The sequence below is a fragment of the Fukomys damarensis genome, unplaced genomic scaffold (assembly GCF_012274545.1).
Source record: "Fukomys damarensis isolate Sample0158 unplaced genomic scaffold, DMR_v1.0_HiC HiC_scaffold_31, whole genome shotgun sequence".
Taxonomy (NCBI): Eukaryota; Metazoa; Chordata; class Mammalia; order Rodentia; family Bathyergidae; genus Fukomys; species Fukomys damarensis.
This window is the reverse complement of record NW_022900943.1, coordinates 12,053,217-12,072,636: the sequence shown is the minus strand read 5'-3', so window position 1 is coordinate 12,072,636 and position 19,420 is coordinate 12,053,217. Positions and strand designations below refer to the sequence as shown.

Here is a 19,420-nt window from a genome sequence, read left to right as displayed (position 1 = left end):
GTCCCGCTATGCGAAAGCAAGGACTTTGGCTGCACTAAGCGACTGGAGGCAAGGTTTGCTGCGCGTACTAATGATGTCATCAGATCGCGGACAACGGTTAGAGGCAGAGGGAAAGGGAGCAGAGTGCCTGCGCAGCAGCAGTAGCCGGACAAAGTGGCTAGAGGCCATTCTAACAGCTGGTACCGTAAAAGGATGGTCCTTTTGCTAGACCTTTGCCAGTCCTAAAAAGTAAAGTAGAAAGGAAGCTGCAGGATAACCTTTGTTAATAGCCCAAAATGTAAATCTCCCTTGTAAAATTTACACCCCGTTTGCACCCCTTTTTCCTAGTGACTGCCAGAATTTTGCAAATTTAGACGTGGAAGGGGACTCAACTGTATAATCACATGTGAAAGAAAAGGTGATTTATGCACCTCTAATTCCTGAAATTCTTGTTCCTAGTTAATATAAATTAATAATTTGGAAATGAACTGTTGTCCGTTGAATCAAACATTTCCTCCATCTATATCCTTGAGTTCTGCTACAAATGAAGGGAATGGAACTGTTTTTAAAATTAAAAACCTTAAAAAATAAATAAATGAAATAAAAAACCTTCAGGCCAAAAACCAGTCTAAATATTTCAAGTCTAAGCTGTACATTAGTCATTGGTGTTGCTTTACAATCTCACTACACATTTTAAAATTACTGTTTAAATTACTAAATACAATGTCCTCATTCGTATTAATTTACATGTTAAAATAAGTGGGTAGGGAGGACTGTATGATCGCAGAAACCAAATACTATTTTTCATGGTCTATTTGAAAGATGCACATCTTTTCTATTTAGTTTTTTTACTTGAAACAAGAAACCCAAAACTATAGAAATCATGTATTTAAAAAATAAAGTTACATAAGTTAATAGTTGGGATAGACCTTTACTTACCATTACTGTAGCATTTAAATAACTGATAAAATTCAAAACCTCAAAGTTTTTTGTTGTTGTTGCAGAGTCTGGTAAGTAGATATTGTTGTTAAAATAGTGAAATGGAAGTAATTGTGTTTAAAGTCCTTACACACACACACACACACACACACACAAACACACTCATCTGTGTTCAAGGTCTTCTCTCAAGCTATAAAAATGTATAATTTATGACATTTCCAGGGTTGTTTTTCCTCAGATGCTGTAGACAGACCTCTTGTTCATGGGGGAAAGGGGCAGGGAACCAGCTCTACTTCAGCACCTGACAATTATGCATCTATCTGGACATCCTTGACAAAGCCCAGGAATTTAAATCCCAAGCCACCCAAGCAAATATAGTATCCCCTTCTTTTTAGGTACCAGCCCTATTTCATGACTCTCTCAAAATAGCTTCCATTTATTGAACCTTGTGCCACTAATTGCTTCATGTTCATCATTTCCTTTAATCCTCACAACAAAGCTATAAACTATTATCTTCATTTTGCAGACAGGGAAGATTAACACTTGTGTTAAGAAAGTAGTTTGCCAAAATTCACTACTAGGTCTGTCATACTTCAAAAATTCCAGGAGCCTACTTCCAAGTTATCTGGCAGAATTTATAATTCTTCAAACACAAGAGTGTATAAAGTTGCTAGAAATGTCGATCAAGGTTTCTTAATGTAAAAGAGAAAGGTGAGTAGAACTTCAGTTCTAGTTCATGAAAAGTCATGATGATAGTAGTCTTAGATATTATAAAAGGATCATATACTTGAACTTAAAAAACATTTTATCATACAAGAAATGTTGGTTGTTAGGTAAATTAGGAAATACAGTTAGGTGAAAAGAAAAACTGCTATTCCCACCACTTAGAGAAAACCTCTATTAAAACGTTGAGGAGGTATTTTTCTATTTATTCACCTATATTTTAAATAAAATTGTGACCATACTATATATAATGTCCTTAACTTTCTCTCCGCCCCATTAATAATAAATGTTATGTAACAGGTAGAAATTGCATATTTACGATATCAAACTTTGTATCCCTAAACACAATGACCTAACTGGCCTATCATCTGAACTGCTAGGGAGTGAAACAGGAAAATCCCAAAGCATAAGAAATTCTAAACTGTAGAAAGGAATATATTACAGGTACAAATGGCAGCAGTAACAGTGATTATTTATTTAGCTCTTACTAGATCTTAAATACACAGTACTCACAATAGCTCCAGGAAGTCATGATAGATGTACAGTATTTATTTGAATTTTGAATTGATAATTTGTTGAATAAAAACCTTTTTCTAACCTACAAGAAGCTTAACACTAAAGACTGATATTCCAATTAATATAATTAATCCTAGATTTATAGAATTGTTTTCTTATAATATACAATGACAAATGACTACTCTCAATGCTGTTTTAATATTTAAATATAATATTAAGTTGTTTCATTTTCACAACTGGAACTCTTCAGTGCTACTATAGAATGTTAAGTTCTTCAAAATAGAAATCTGTTTCAGCTGCATTTTGAATTTCAAGGCCTTTCTTCTTGAGCTGCTTTGCAGAAGGAAAATTCTATATTACCACAAAGCAATACACTGTTGAAACACCTAACACTGGCTCCCATAAATATTACTGTTTGTCAAACTGTCAAAACACTGTTACAGTACCTTAAATGCTACCAGTGTTAGATGTACCAGGATTTTCTTTTCATTAAGCATGATTCTTAAAATTCTGGGTAACATAAACAAATAGAGACCAGTTTGGCTAAGGTGATTTCAAAGTAGTCATAACTCTCCGAAGGATAACTTAGAAACCTAGAATGGATATATTTCGCCCAGTTCTCTGGAGTACAATAAGAAAAACTTCACATATTTTACAGGGAAAACTCCTACAATCACTGCAGTATCTTAAAAAAGTCTCCCAGTTAGTGCATCCTCGCATTAGCATAAAACAGAAGTATTACAAAAGGAAGACTAAATCTACCACTATATTTCTAATCCTTCATTGCAAAGATCTTTGTCCTGAAAGTTCTCCTATCTTGTCTTTGTGAGCTTTTAGCTTCTTGTGACAGCACGACATCCTAGCACCAAGTACAGTATACTGCTTGCCCCACGTTTATAGTTCAGACAAATAGCAACAATTTCTATATTTCACATCAAAGAGGAAAGGTGAAAAACATTCTAAGACAACTGGAAGCACAGATTATTACCAAAGTCCATGTTTAAGAGATAAAACATGCAAGATAAACAGAAGACTGTAACACTAATCCTGGAGAAACATGGGGGGAAAATAGAAACTCGTTGGCAGGAAGTTTTCTTATTTATAATGGAATCTACATTTATTTGTAGTTATTTTATAGTAGATGATAGTTAAGTGATATTAAAGTGCTTCAAGCAATATTGAGCAACTCCTGCAGAGCTTCCTGCTGTTCATCATCAAGGTGGGATATGCATTCCAACCACAATTCTTCAGAAGTCTGTACTCCACGAACAACATTAGCTAGGCGTTTAGCACAAGGATCTTCATAATTAATAGTCTCATTAATTTTTCCTTCTGCAATTATACTGATTATTTTGGGAAGATTGGAATTATTTGGACCTGTCACAACTGGATGGTTACTTTCAATTAAGTCACAGAGAAAACTCAAAGTCTGAATAGCTTCTTCTTTATCTTCATGCAGTGGAAGCCATGATAACCAGTGTGGAAGAATTTCGTCTACATTTACACAGTTAGGTTTAAACTTCAAAATCTTCCCTATTGCTGAGATGCAATTCTCTGTAGCAATTACATTTTTTTTGGTTTTGGAATTTGCACATTTAATAACTTTTACCAGCAATGGAACAGCTTCTGAACATAAAGAACGATAATCATCTCCACCAAATTGTGCCATAACACCCAAGCCATAAGCAGCAGCTTGTCTAACTTCAGGGTTGTTGTCTCGCATATTTAGCAGCATTGGCCACCGAAAATACTCTACATATTTAAATGAAGTTGGACTGCAGTGCTCTATGATATCATCAAATATACACAATCCCCACTGTCTATCTGGCCATGGTCTACTTGAACAAATTAGATTTACAATTAATGGAAGTAGCTGTTCAAACCATGGTAAAATCTTTTCCTTATAAGTACTAAATAATGAGTGCAAAATATCTGAGACTTTGGTCAGAATATAAACATCACATTCATCTTCATCTTGCAGAGACATCTCAACCTGTTGGTCATAGTTTTCTTCTTGTCTTTTAACCTGTCGTAATTCTTGGTTTTTAAAGTGTCCTTCAAGTTTTGCTTTCAATATTCCTCCCAGTTCTTCCAAGTGTTCATCATTAAGGCAACCGTCTCCCATTACCTCAATGGACTTTGCAAAAGAATTCATTATTTCCGATAGTACATCTGTATCAGGTTCGGTCCCAATAGCCTTGATTAAGGGATCACATATGAACTTCCACATCTGTGAAAGATACTCTGGGCCATGACTTCTTGCACATTCCAGGAGAGAAGGCATGGACTCTGCTGCTGCTACTCGAACATTGTCATGGAAATAAAATTTCAGTAAAGGAACCATCAGTTTAACAACTTGTTCTGTATATTCTACAAATCCTTCTCTTAATTCCTTAGCATAGTAGACCAACATCTGGCAAGCAGTTGCTTTTGCTTCAAGTCCCGAAGTTTTTATTCCAAAACTTTGCTGATCTCCAAGATTTACAAATTGCCAGCCATCATCATCACTCATATTCTCCACATCTTGTGTGTCTAAGAGAGCCACATCAGGTTTAGCTGAAGCAGTCTTAATAAGAGGCTCAATAACTAGTGAGAGGTACTGCTGAAAATCTTTTCCAAGAATTTTACACATTCTAGCCCATGCTGAAACCATGTAAGACATCTGAGGGTCATCATCTTCCATATTGTTTAAATCTGATTGTGCCTTCAACAATAGCTGCATCACATTTGATGCATCTTGCATAAATTTTTCCTTTCCAACTGCAAGACCAACATGGCTAATGCATTCAATAGTCTTTCCTCTCAGAAGTTTGAGTTCTTTCTGAACAGCAAGCTCAACAATGTGTTTTAGTGAGGGCATAAATATATCATAATATGGAACAAATTTTTCTTCCATTGTATCTGCAACTGAGGCAATGGTTGTCACAAGTTGCTCCAAGGCCAACTTAGTTCCATTTCGAATCAACTCTTGAAGTTTAATCACCAAGATGGAATGTAGATTTTTTACCATACTATCCAAATATAGAACTAGCAATGATTTAGGACAGTCTTCAATAAAAATAATAAGGGCAGAAGCTGCATGAGATTGTACACGCTGATTACCTTGATTTTCCATAGTACGCAACAAAGCTGCAATCACTGTTTCATGGAATTTCTTTTGGAAACTAGGTGCAAAATCTGTAGCCATCTGTCCAAGAGTAGTACAGGCTGCAGCCCTCACCCTGGGGTGAGGATCCTGAAGAAAAAGCAAAACAGAGTTAACTGTTTCATCTAGAATTGGTTCCATTTGCTGATGACAACCTTCTCCAATGGCAGATAAGGCCATTAATCCTGCGTGTCGGTATTTCCAGTCAGGGCTCTGAAGCATTTGCATGATATGTTCTTTGGTAATTGGTAAAACAACTTTTCCACCAAGCCCACAAGCCAGTCTGTCTAGGGCACTCTCAGCAGCAACTGCATTGCTGTCAAAATCATCTTCTTCCATTTCATCAGCGTTTACCCAGTCCTCATCATCTTGTAGCTCAACCATCATTGCTAATATATGAGGAACCGCCTGTGCAATAATATTTGTATGTTTTTTCAACATTGGAGTTGCAGTTTCAGACAAAGTCACTATTACTTCAAGGGCCAGCTGGCGCTGCAGATTACTAAGTCTAGAGTCTCCACATAACTTCAGGCTCAACTGTAGAGTATCTTCTAAATAAGGACCCAAGTACTTAGGCACAGTATCCGCAATCTCAACAAGAGATTCTAGTACTGAATCATCATCCTGGTAGCATGAATCATTCACAGCTTGTAAGATTCCAGGAAGCAAGTCTGCAAAGTCTTTGAAAAGTGCAATATTATTCTCATTAGCAAGTACAAATGCAGCTGCAGCTCTAGCAGATAATGTCCTGATTGCTGGATGTTCTTGATCTTGAATACATTGGTCCAACAACCTTTTGATGATATCCAAATCATGCCGATCTTGGTTCCCAAAAATCCCAGGAAAATGCCAGAAAACATGAAGTGCAACTTCCCACAGAACTACATTTTTAGAGTAGATCGAATCAATAAGGAACTTCAGACCATCTGGCCAATGGTTAGTGCCATTCTCATCTATCAAATTCCTAGCCAGCACAGCAAAAATATCACAAAGCTTTTTCCTCATACTAGTATGTGTTTCTAACTTTACAGCCAGAATGAGTTCGATCTTGACATCCCTCTGAACTTCAGAAGGCAGATTTGGATAGACCTCCTCAAATCCAGAGGACAAAAGCCGTCGTAGCAGTGCGGCAGCCATTTGTCTCACCTCATAACCTACTCTTCTGTTTCTGACGGCGTCTAAGAGGAATGTAGTCTTACACAGACCTGGTATGTTTTCATAGATTTCTTCTGCTTGTCTCCGCACCATACAGCTTGGGTTTATCAGGTTCTTCAGAAGCTGGTAAAACTCTTGCTTTTCCGACACAGTCGCCGGTACCCCTGCAGACCCGGTCGCCGCCATCGCTCCCTGTCAAAATTAGCGCGACAAGGAAGGCGGTACTGCGAGGAAAGTCCGCGGGAAGCAGTGACGTCAGCGAGGCGCCGCCGGGGATGGGCGGGGTGCTTCTCCTTGCGGCCTGACGCTGTTGCTGGGCTCTGGGAGGTGGAGAGCTTCCTTACCCGTGAAGTGTGAGGTGGGTACAGGTAAAGGGCAGCTTCCCTTTGTTTCCCTATCAGGCAAAAGTGCATTTGCTGGGGGGGGGGGCGAGAAAGATAGAATGAAATGATAATTATTGTTTATATTAAAGTGGGACTTTTTTTTTCTTGGTTTTTAAACTACACTGGTGTTTCCCAGATAATTTTAAAACGCTAAGTGCATCTCGAGAACATGCAAAGTGGATGGAAACAGTCACCAGAGACCACGTAGTGTATGAGTCCATTCCTATGAAAGGTATAGACTAAGCAAAACAAAATTAGTGGTTCCCAGAGGCTGAAGGGAGGGAAAAATGGAGCATGACTGCTGTCATGTTATACTAGAAGCCACTGATTTATACAGCTTAAATTAATGAATTGTATGGTATATGAATAATACCATGATAAAGCTGTTTATAAAACAAGTGACAACAGTCTGTGCCTTCATCACATTTGCTGCATCTTGCATAAATTTCTACCCCACTACCCCATCTAATGCAGTAGAACTGCAGTGCTTAAACTTAAGTGTGTACCAAGATCACATAACCTGTGGATAGTCTTATAAATTACTTTGTAGTATGAAATCCTCTACAGTGTTTCTCATTCTCTGGACCACATCAAAATTTATTTTAAAATGTAGATGTTAGGGCCCAACTTCCAAACTACTTAACCAGAATTTCTGGAACTACAACTCAGGAGTATATAATTTGAACAAGCACATTAGATTATCATATAAATACTCAAATTTGAGAACAACTGATGAGACTGATTCTGGTTGATTCCAAGACCTTGATTACAATTTGCCATCTTTTTCCAGACTCATTGGCTTACATAGTATTCCTTGAAAAAGTTTAACTGCAGGACCTTTGCATTGTTGTTTTAAGAAATATTAACAGATGTGAGAAAAAGGCTTTGCTTAACACTGTGTTATTAACATATTAAAGATTTATTAGAAACTGCAATAAGGGCCAGAGATTTAGCTCAGGGGTGCTGCACAAGCACAAGGGACCAAGTTCAATCCCCAATACAAAAAAAAACCTTCAATAAATAATAATATTATAGACAGATGAGTTAAGTAGAAATATTATAGGCAGTCAGGGCTCTGTCCTCCAGAGAGTCAGGACGCAGGTGAAACACCACAACTGCTGCTGGAGACATTGGTTGGAGACCAAGCCTCAAGATAAACAGGAACAAACACTGGGCCTAATGAAGTCCAAATAGATATCAGTCATTCCAGTGAGTGACCAGAGACCTCTGGATTTCCTAGGAGAAATTTTTGTTCTTTCCATCCATGCTTGTTACATGACTTGTTTCTCAGCTGGACCACTATTACCTAAGTGACTATACTTGTAACTTTGTTGAGTGATCGTGGCTGTAGCCCACATTGTACCCATGTAGGTTTTACTCTATAAAACTCCCCTATAAAGTGAGGTCCCTGCTATCCATTTAAGACCCTTCCTGTCCCTTAGGAGCTATTCTATCAATAAATATCTTCCTACTCTTAACCTCCATTGTTCCTAGAATTCATTCTTTGGTTTTTAAAGAACATGAACTCAGTGTTCAGCTAACAGGTTGGGAGGTAAAATATTTTGTATTTCATCTCCGGTATTCCCTATATCGCTACCAAAGCCCCACCACAATGTTTTAATGTAAATATCAGGCAATGGCAAGGGTTGGTGCTTGTAACAGAGAATTCTGTCATATTTTTGTTGGGAATACAGATCAACTTTTACAATTACTTTGAAAAAATTTTTGAAAAGACCTAGTTTTAAGATTATTCAATCACTCATTCTCTCAGCAAATCTTCACTGAGGTTATATATACTCAAGCATGATAGTAAGTGCTGAGGGTAAAAAATACATGAGAATACTCATGAGAAATAGCAAATGCCACACAGTATAGGGATCACTGAGGTAATAAGCCTGCCATGGAACCTCTTCTGTAGAAGTAGCTGAAGTACTCGGGATCTGGGGGAGATCAGGTAAGGCTTCTTAGGGAAAGTGAGAAAAGAGCTTACTCCCTGCCCCTCACTCAGTGGCTTGAACCCAGGGCGTTCACACCGAGCTTCACAACCAGCCCTTTTTAATTTTTTTTTTTTTGAGGTAAACTCTTATTAAGTCTTTGAATTGCCCAGTCAGAGCTCCTACTTCCATTCCTCCTGCCACAGCCTCCCACAATGATAGGAGTACAGACAGGCATGAGCCACCATGCTGGCTCACAGCTGACTTCTAAAGAATGAAATCTTCATTAACCATTTGAAGAAAAGATAAAGTTGTTCTAAGCAGACAGTATAACTAGTTGAAATACAGAGGCCTTAACGTGAAAATAGAAGGAAAAAATGGAAACAAAACTTTTGTACATAGGGAGGAGAGGGAGTTTGGAGGTGGTGGGATAAAATGAAATAAAATTTATCATAAAAAATACCAAGGCCTTAGCTAATACTGTGATAAGTGTTCTGCCTGTGTTTCAGTATTGCAGAACATTCATTTTGGGACTTGATGGGGGCCTAGGCCCATAAAGATGACACAGGAAGCAGCAAACAAGAAGACAGGAAGTTAAATACAAGCCAGATCATAAAGGATACTGTATTCCATATTAAAATTTGGGATTTTTTTCCTAATGGAAACAAGGAACTAGCACTTAAGTATTTTAATCAAGAACCATAAGATAGTCAATTTTTAGAAAGATTATTTTGACAGGCATATGAAAACTAAAGTGTAAAGGCTTGAGGTATTTAAAAGGCCAGTACAAGTTAGTGAAGTTAAACGGAAAGTCTAAATTGTATTAGTAACACAAAGGAAAAGAAAGGATGGCAATGATCACAGAGATTTTAAGTAGTAACAATAGTGGCCAGGGGGAAAGGAGAGCCTAAGAAATTTCCCTCAATTCTGGTTTAGACATCTGATTGGAGGTACTGCTTTTTGCCTATTTACTGACCTCTAAACCAACCAACAAACAAACAATAAACACTGTTAAATGCAGTTCAAAAGACTGCTAACTCTTCTGGAAGAAAACGAAGCCTTCTCAAGAAGGTGAGTCCTAGGATCCATGTTTTGTTTTCTGGGTTTTCCCATATTCTATAGTGAGAATTGTCACTATAGTGAGAGTTGTCACTCCAATAGTGGGAATTAAACTGTATCCACTTTAGAAAAGTTATTTTCTATCTTTTACTTTAGAAAAATATAAACTGATTTAAAATCTGGTTTCCTTTTTATGATGAGTAATTCTTATTTACTTTTTCATTCATTGTTATTCTGCTCCTCTTCCCCCTCTAAGGAGTATACATAATACTCAAGATTTCAAGACTGGACTTGCAGATTTGGTTAGAGTTGAACAACTTTATTAAATTTTCTAATTAAAACTGGCTTTATTTGCACTGGTGGACAGGCCATCTCAGGAATATTTTCATAAGGTGGCTCAATACCAGATAATTAAGGTGTTTACCAAGTGGATAAAATTCAAGATAAGTTACAAATTTCTTCTAAGGGCTGAGGGATTTAGAGTCAAATGAAAGGGATGGAATTAAATTACACATACCTGAGATTTTTGCACAAATAATTGAGAACAACAAGTTTAAAAAAATACAGAAAACAAAAAATACCAAGAAGTCTCCAACTGGCCTAAAATGGAACTGTGAATATCAAAAAGAACAATGCCTTCAGTGGATTTTTAAAAATCAAATACATAACAAAAGAGATGAGTTTTTAATATTAAAAAGCTATTAACTCATTGATCATCTTTGGAGACTGCTGGATAAAGAATTCTGATAATTGTTTAGAGAAATAAAAATTTCCTGCACAAATTGTATTTCAAAATAACCAAATAGTTTATAAAAGAATGTTTTTATATAATTGTAGCTAATAAATGCATAAAGAATGCTAAAATTAAAAAAAAACTATCGTGCCATAACCTTGAATGAAATAATGAATTTATGTAACAGTAACCAATGGATGTTGAAACCATTAGATGAAACATTGGGAATTTAATAATACTGGGATTATGCTAAACCACCTGAAATCACTGATTAATCTTCACATTATTAAAAGTGGGGTTAAACCAGACATGTCATTTACATGTTGTCTTTTGGCTCTACATGCATACTTTTATAATTTAGTTCTAAGGTTAGACTCTGGACACAAAATTTCTCCTTTCATAGCTGGGTCTCTATTAGATTCCACCAGTAGGAACCACTAGAAATTGGATAAATTAAAAATGAGCCCCCAAAAGAATTGCTACTTCTTGTTCTCAGCAATGGCCCTTCCTCTGGGTGACAACAGTTTCCTGTGTCTTGCAACACTAAAAAAATCCAACCATATCCCATCTCTGTAGAGCATTAGCACTAGGAACACCCCTTCCCCAGATATTTTGCATACACTACTGGGAAGCCCCTCTTCTGAGCTCAAAATTAGCACTTCTACTGTGTTCCCTTAGCTTCATGAGTGATAGCAGGTCCTGCAGTTACTCTTTTGACTGCATTTTGCCTCAGAGCCATTGACTTTCTGCTCTCTCACACCTGTATAACCTGTCCCCTAAATTAATTCTCTTTTTGAAGTAACTTGTATGATTTTTAGTTTTCCCTTGACTCATAAACCAAGTGATGCAATAGGAAGTACACAGCATCACCAAGAAATATTTTTATTTTTTTCACATTTATCGAGGTATAATTTTTAAAATTCACCAATTGTGCCTGTAGTCCTAGCACAAGGAAAGGTGAAACATTACTGGAGCTCAGAAGTTCAAGACCATTCTGAGCACCAGTGAGATCTGGTCTCAAAACCAAACGAAAAATCACCAATTGACAATGGACCAATTTGACCATCAAATAATCATGACTATAATCATGTATAGATCATGTTCAATACCCCAAAGTTTTCTTGGGTTTCTCAGTAGACAATTGTTTTCTACCTCTGGCTCCAGGCAACAACTGATCTGATTCTTATTGCTATAGCTTTATCTTTTCTACAATTTCGTATAAGTGACAACAGTCCCCATGTGACTTTTCTGCATTCAGCAACTTTCACTTAGCATAGTGCTTCTGACATCGATCCATGTTGGTGCATGATTGTCCCTTTATATTCATATATCATCTGAACACGGTAGAATTTCATACAAATATACCAAAATGTGTTTATGTGTTTATCAATTAATAGACATTAGTGTTGTTTGGCTATTGTGACTGACTCCTGTGAACATATGAGTGCAAGTTTTTGTGTGAAAACATTTTCAAGAGTGAAATTTCTTGGTCAATGTTAAATGTAGATTTATGCAAAACTGCCAAGCTCTTCCCAGCTAAAATATATAGGAATGCCAATAACTGCGATCCTTGACAATAGTTAGTATTATCATTCTCTTAAATTTTCATTTTCTAGCCAGGCGTGGTGGTGCATGCCTGTAATCCCAGCACTCGGGAGGCTGAGGCAGTAGGATCACTGTGAGTTCAAAACCAGTCTGGGCTACATAGTGAGTTCCAGGTCAGTCTCAACTACATAGTGAGACCCTGTCTCAAAAAACCAAAAAACAAACAAAATAAATTTTCATTTTCTAGGAAATATGTTCTGGTATCTAATTATGGTTTTAGTTTATATTTTCCACTAAGGAATAACGGTATTAAGTATGTTTTGATGTGCTTATTTGCCATTTGTATATTTTTGGTGATGGGTTTATTAAAATCCTTTATGCATAAAAATTGAGTTTTTTTTAAACTGGGCATGGTAGTGCACATCTGTAATTCCAGCACTCTGAAAGGTTGCAGCAGAAGGATCATAAGTTCAATCCTAGCCTGGGCATCTCAGTGATTTAGTGATAATCATTAAAAAATTTAAATAATAAATAAAAGAGGACTGGGATGTAGGTCAGTGTGAAAAAAACTAGTTTTTTGATCATACACACACACACACACACACACACACACACACTTAAATGAACAAGCTTTTTTAGCAGATTTTTTTTTTTTTTTTGAGGCAGGGTCCTGCTTTGTAGTTTAGGCTGGCCCTGAACTCACTATGTAGCCCAGGCTGGCCTGAAACTTGCAGCAATCCTCCTGCCTCAGCCTCCTGAGTGCTGGGATTACAGACATGTGCCACCATGCCCAGCTAGCAGATATATATTTTCAAATATTCTCCTTTCTTTTTCATGTGACTTTTGAAAATCAGAAGATTTTTAATTCTAATGATGTTCAATTTATCAAATTTTTAAATGTTAAGGTTTATGATTTTTATGTACTATTTAAGAAATCTTTACCCAACTTAAGGTCACAAAATTTTCTTAGTTTTCTTCTTTAAGTGTTATAATTTTAGATTTTGCATTTAAGGGCTGGGGCTGGGGCTCAGCAGCACTGTGCCTACCTGGCAAGCACAAGGTCCTGAATTCAATCCCTGGTACTGAAAGAAAAAAAAAATTGCAGTCAGATCTATTATCTATTTCAAGTTGTTTTTTCTCTATGGTGTGAGGTATGGGTTGAGATTCATTTTTGTTTGCATATGCATTTGCATGTTGTTCTCCTTTCCCCCACTGAAGTACCTTTGCACTTTGTTGAGTATCAGCTGACCAAGTAAACATACACACACACACACACACACACACACACACACATGAGAGAGAGCCATTCTATCATCTATATCTATATCTATCTATCTATCTATCTATATATATATATATCTTATATATATAAATATATATGTACATACCTTCAATTTCTAAACCTTCTTTTGTTCTGAACCTTCTATTTTATTACCATAGTCTATACATCTGTCTATACTCCATTACAACACTGCCTTGAGTTTTGTAGCTTTACTGTGGATCTTGAACCAAAGTAGTTATAGTTTCTATCACTTTACTTCTTTTTGAAATTGACCATTTCTCATCCAAAAAGAAAAGACTGTATTAGAATAAAGACATAAGAGACTTAAAATCTGTGTACTCTCCATTGAAAATGTTAAATAAAATTCCAAGAATCATGGAACACTATAATTCTTAGAAAGTACTTCCTATGCTACAGTAAAATGAACATAGATTTGAATTACTTAAAGTCAATAAAAGTTCATGGAATTTGTGTATGATTCATGATGTTTTGCACTCCAAACTGTGGATTGGAAAAATTAAATAGTAAGATAAAATTAAAAAGAAATGTCTTATTCTTTTCAATCTAAACACATTGATTTAGAATCATATCTCAACTTTTCCACCCAGATGTTCCTCAAAACAGCTGAAGAGAAAGATATTCCCAGTAGCTGGGGTTGCTACCAGAAGCAGCATGTGTTTTAACTTAAAATTGTTATGTGAATATGATGTTCCAATCGCTAATGTTTTCAAGATTTTTCATATGACATTCTCTCTGAGCCTTCCACTTCATTTATTCAGCAAATATTCCTTCAGCACCTATTGTGTGCCAGGCCTTTTGCTGGGGTGTTAGGGATTCAGTGCTGAATAAGGCAGTCAGAATACCTACTTTCATAACATTTACAATTTAATCTGAAACTTCTCAGCTCATACCAGGAAGACCAGCCATGTAACTTAGGGTTTTGTATATTTCCCAGCATATTACATCTGATATCTGATATTCTATATTATATCTGATATAGAAGTATGACAAGCATAGTAGTAAAACACTGTTACTATGTTTAACCATTGTATGGCTATATGTCTGGGGTGACAGATGTGTCAGTTACCCTGATCTTATTAGTATGCATTGTATACACGTATTGAGATGTCACACTGCACCCTATAAATATGGACAATTAACTATGTATCAGATAAAACATTTTAAAAGAATTGTATGGTAATAATTTAGAACATCCAAAGATGAATCAAAAATATGATAAACTGGAAGGCATGAAAAACTCACTGTGACTACTCAGTCTTTCAACATATGCAGGAAAACATGTAGTACATATGTCAATCTTTTAGGATGGGAATGTTTTTTGAGGTTAGGAGAAATAATTCACTTTTCTCTATATGATATTTTTAAGGTTGAGGCCTATAGACAAGAAAATAAAACAAGGTAGCTCAGTGGTTCCACTGCCTGCCTTGCAAGTGCAAGGACCCGAGTTTGATCCTTGGTAGAAAAAAGAAAACAAGGTCTTCATTTAGGTCTTCTAGCTAATCCTGGCTAGGAGGAAGTAAACTATACTACAGAGATTCCGCTGGGAAGTAGGTCAGGGACAGGGTAAAGAAAGAGAGAAAAATACACACACAAAGAAAGGCACCAAGCGGCCTTAGGACTTGCACCAAGAGACCAGAGATGAAAAGAGCTGAAAGACAGACTACAGAGACAGCCAGGTGCACAAATGATAAGCCACCCCCTCCTCCAACAGAATACAGGGGAAGCAAAGGAAAAAGGAGGGCTGGCTAACTTTGGGAAAGCTATTCTTCAATGTGTACAAGTATATACTCACACCTTTCTCTCATATCTATCTATCTATCTATATGAATACATACATATATTCACTCTGGGGGTCACTCTTTTATCCACTCTACTCTTACAATATTCATCATAAAATTATAGAACATAATACATATCCTCATACCCCTTTATTAACTCTGAGCTAACCATGCATAAGGCACCCCGTTGCCAACCAGCCACCCAACCCCAAAATAAGGCCTTCAAAAGTAGATCAAGGACAAGTAAATAAACAAAAAGAAGCTGCATGTAGAACACCAAAAGAGATGATGTAGCTGGATGCCATAGATGGGAGTCAATCCAGTTATGGCAAGTTTGGGGGGGCTTGACCCCCCTCACAAATAGCCAAGAACAAAGGGCCCTCAGGTCCTCCATCTTTCCAGGGACACCTACCCTGATTCTTTCTTATTAGAGTAGCTATCTTCTCTTTTTCTCTCCTTTTCCTCTTTACAATAAAGTATCTTCCTTTTGGTAAACTTTGTCCAACTTTTTATTGTGGCTGAGTCTATGATTAGTAAGCTGCTCATTGAGCAAAGCTGCATTGCTTGTCCTTGGATGCGACATCTTTGGTTCCCTGACCAGGAACAAAACAACAGATTGAAGTTTTTATGACTGCAATGTAGTTTTGCACTACTAGTGTAAAGCACACAGAATGTGAGGGATGGTCTAGTAAAAGCAGAAGGTTCCTGAGCTGAGTGCATGTCTTCGTTTCCACAAAAATCATCAAGGGCCTATTGCACAGGAATTTGAAGTTTTGTAGCTAGCAAAAGTGCCACCTGGATCCTCCAGACACAACGCATGGCTTAAAATACAGCCAGTGCTAAAAGTTAGTGATTCCATTGATGTTGGGGTGAGGAGTATCAAGTAGTCATGGTGCATCAGTCCACTAAAGGACATTCTAATCCAGAGATCTGGAAAGGCTTTAATATCTTCTCTGGGTTGAAATGCCATGTGTGTATTTGTGTGTGTGTGCATGTGCACACGTGTGTTTTGAGACTGGGTCTCAAGTAATTAAGGCTAGCCCTGAACTCACTGTGCAGCCCACACTGGCCTCAAACTGATGATGATCTTCCTGCCTCAGCCTCTTGAATACAGAGATTACAGGCATGTAATAGAAGCTTAAAAGCTTACACAATTATATTTTTCCAACTGCTGAAAATGATGGCTATAGGGAATTTCCTTCCAGCTAAGGGAGAGGGCTCCAGTTTCTACTTTGACACCTATGATGAATGGCAATAGCAGAAATTTTATGGCTGATCAAGAATGAATCTAAGTTGCTTTTCTCCCTACATTTATATTTCAAGATAGATACAAAGCAACAATATTTGATTTCTTGAGGTAGTTTTGATCAATTCAGTGTTTCTATAAAGATTTATTCTACAGAGCATGAGAAGATATTAGGAACAGAAGAATACTGAATTCCTTAGAATTCAAGAATTCAAGTAGAAGAATACAAGATCCTTCTCTTGATGAAAAGAAACAAATTGAAGATGGAAGGCCAAGAACAAAATTAAAATATCCATACAAACTACACAGTACTGGTTGTGGAAAAAGTTAGATTCAAATTTGCACTGTTAAAAATTTCTTTGAGCTATGGTTCATTTTAACTGGGGAAAAATAAGATCTGATTCACTGAATCGTTGTAATGCCTAAATGAGATAAAATATGAATGTAGAAAAACTTATGCAATATTGATATATCCAGGGTTTTTTCCTGTATTTTTTCATTCCTCATTTTCCAAGAAGGTCCTTTATGCACCCTTTAATTGAAACTTACATATAAGGAAGAAAGCAATTGTTTGAAGACAAGGGTTTTTATGTATTTTGTGAAAGTTTAAACTCAGAAAGATCATTGTGTTAGATGGGAGCAAAAATGGAAGGAGGATGGTAGATATCTTTGCAGGGAGAAAAAAGTTAGTATTTTTATCAGGTTTAAGGAACTGAAGGTTACATTAAGATGGGGAATTACTGGGGGGTTTTTGTCACTGGGTTTCTACAGATGAGGTATATGGTGAGACCCAATGCTAATATGGGGACTCCCAGCCCTGGTAAACAATATTGTGCCCAGAAAGAGGTGGTACGCCAATTGCATACTTCCCAGGGACTACTGAGCTTGGATAATTAGAATTTTAGTGGTACCCAAAGTGGACCAAAGATTAGACTTCTTCACCTACTTTTCTCTTGATAAGAAACATGGGACATTTTATAGAACTTAATAAGATGAAGGCTTTAAAATTTTCATTTCCCCCAATTTAAAAAGTAGTACATATGGACCAGGGATTTAGTTCAGTAGCAATGGCTCCTGCCTCACAAGTGCAAGGTCCTGAGTTCGATCCCTGGTGCTGCAAAATACATAAATAAATAAATAAATAAATTTTTAAAAGTAATATATATATTTTTTGAAGTACAAAATAATTTAGTTTGATTTAGTTCAAAAATAATCTTTCCAATATATGCTTATTTACAGCCAAAGTCTTATTTATGCTGTAGCAGAACAACATCTAACATAACAGGCACCTAAAAATTTAACAAGATTAGTTGTCTTCTGTTACTTTTGTTTGTTTGTTTGTTTGTTTGGTACCAGAGATCAAACTCAGGACCTTGTGCTTGTGAGGCAGGCGCAACACCACTAAGCTAAATCACTGAACAGAAATGGGGAAAAAAAATAAGAACTAAGATTTATTATGTAAAGGTGTAAATTAACAATGATGAATGTTATATTGTATACCTAAAATGTGCCAATAAAATTATTTTTAAAAGTTTTCTTCTGCTAGTCACACTTCAGTACACATAGCAAACACATAAACACGTGTTTTAAAATGAGAGGGGAAAGTGCTTAGAAAGTTTTATGGTTCCATGTGAGTTCCTTCCAATATGTTACCATTGGTTCTGAACCACCCAGAAACTGACCTGGGATTTTTCCCTGATACCAAAGAAATAATATGGGGTCTGGTAGATACTTTCACACATTATTCTGCAGAGAAACGTTGTAAGGAACATTACTCCATTTAGAGCACAGCTTCTCAATATTTATTATAAGCTAGTACAAGTTTGTATGGCACATTTACATAGCACACCTTAAAGTCTTTTTTCATCTCCTTTCCCTCCTTTTGTCTTTCCTCCATCCCTTGATCCCCTTCACATTTGAGAAAGATTTATCTCCCTACTTCCCATTACTTGCTTTGTTTATAATTTGAGTTTCTTAGATAAGAGAAACCATGTGACATTTATGATTGTCAGATTTATTTCTCTCAAACTTATGGACTCAAAGTGCACCCATTTTCCTACAAATGACTCCAGTGTATTTTTCTCTATTAAGAAAAAAAAAAAACAGTATTGTGGGCCAGGGGTGTAGCTCAGACGCACAGCACCTGCCTGGTAAGTGTGAGGTCCTGAGTTTAATCCCCAGTACCAAAAACAAACAAACAGTAGAGTAGTACTCCATTTTATAAAAATACCATCTTACTTTTTTATTGCGTTTATTGGTATTTTTTAGGTATAGAATACAGTTACATTCATATATACTTGGCTCTTATTTTTCCCCATCCCCGCCCTCCCTTCACCCCCTCCACCCTTCCCTATTTACAAAGACTTTGTTCCCAGTTTTTCCTTTTCTCCCATTTTTTCTTTTCCATTCTTTCCTTTCCCCTTCTCTTCTCACTCCCCCTACTCCTTTAGCCTTTTCCTTCCTGTTTCACATTATCAGTTATACAATCTGGATCTTATTTACACTTTAAATTTTTCACACTAGAGAATCTATTTGGTATTTACACATGTGAATACCATACTTTCTTTATCCGTTCATCTGTTGATGGACATCTAGGCTGCTTAAGATTTAGATATCATGAATTGTGACACTATAAACATGGATATACATATATCACTGTAATATGATGTCTTCAACTCTTTAGGATGATACCTAGAAGGGGAGCAGCTGGATTGAATGGAATTTCTAGTTTCAGTTTTTTAGGAATCTCCCTACAGATTTGCATAGTTGTTCTACTTTACATTCCTACCAACAGTGTAGAAGAGTTCTTTTTCCCCACAGTGTTGACAGTATTTGTTATTTGATTTAAAAACTTTTTATTTTAGTTCATTAGTATATCTATGTAGTACATAATGTTTATGCTCTTTGTGGGAAGTTGGTACATGTACATAACACATCTTACTTCCGTTTTTCATCCCCTCTCCCTTCCCTATCTTTTCTACC

The 19,420-nt window shown here is 36.6% G+C and overlaps 1 protein-coding gene across 2 annotated transcripts in view; it reads right to left on the bottom strand.

Moving 5' to 3' along the window:
* Window positions 1–1,864: 1,864 nt before the first annotated feature.
* Window positions 1,865–19,420, bottom strand: part of Ranbp6 (RAN binding protein 6) — a 37,293-nt gene continuing 19,737 nt past the window's right edge. Inside the window, exons 2-4 of one of the 2 annotated variants that reach the window (XM_033757679.1) lie at window positions 13,158–13,193; window positions 6,508–6,873; window positions 5,242–5,392 (exon numbers count right to left, since the gene is read on the bottom strand). In XM_033757679.1, coding sequence (XP_033613570.1) covers window positions 5,322–5,392; window positions 6,508–6,643 — 207 coding nt within the window. In that variant the 5' untranslated portion in view covers window positions 6,644–6,873; window positions 13,158–13,193 and the 3' untranslated portion in view covers window positions 5,242–5,321. Of the gene's footprint in view, window positions 6,874–13,157; window positions 13,385–19,420 lie in introns of those variants that run through there. The other variant, XM_010620822.3, reaches the window with a different exon arrangement.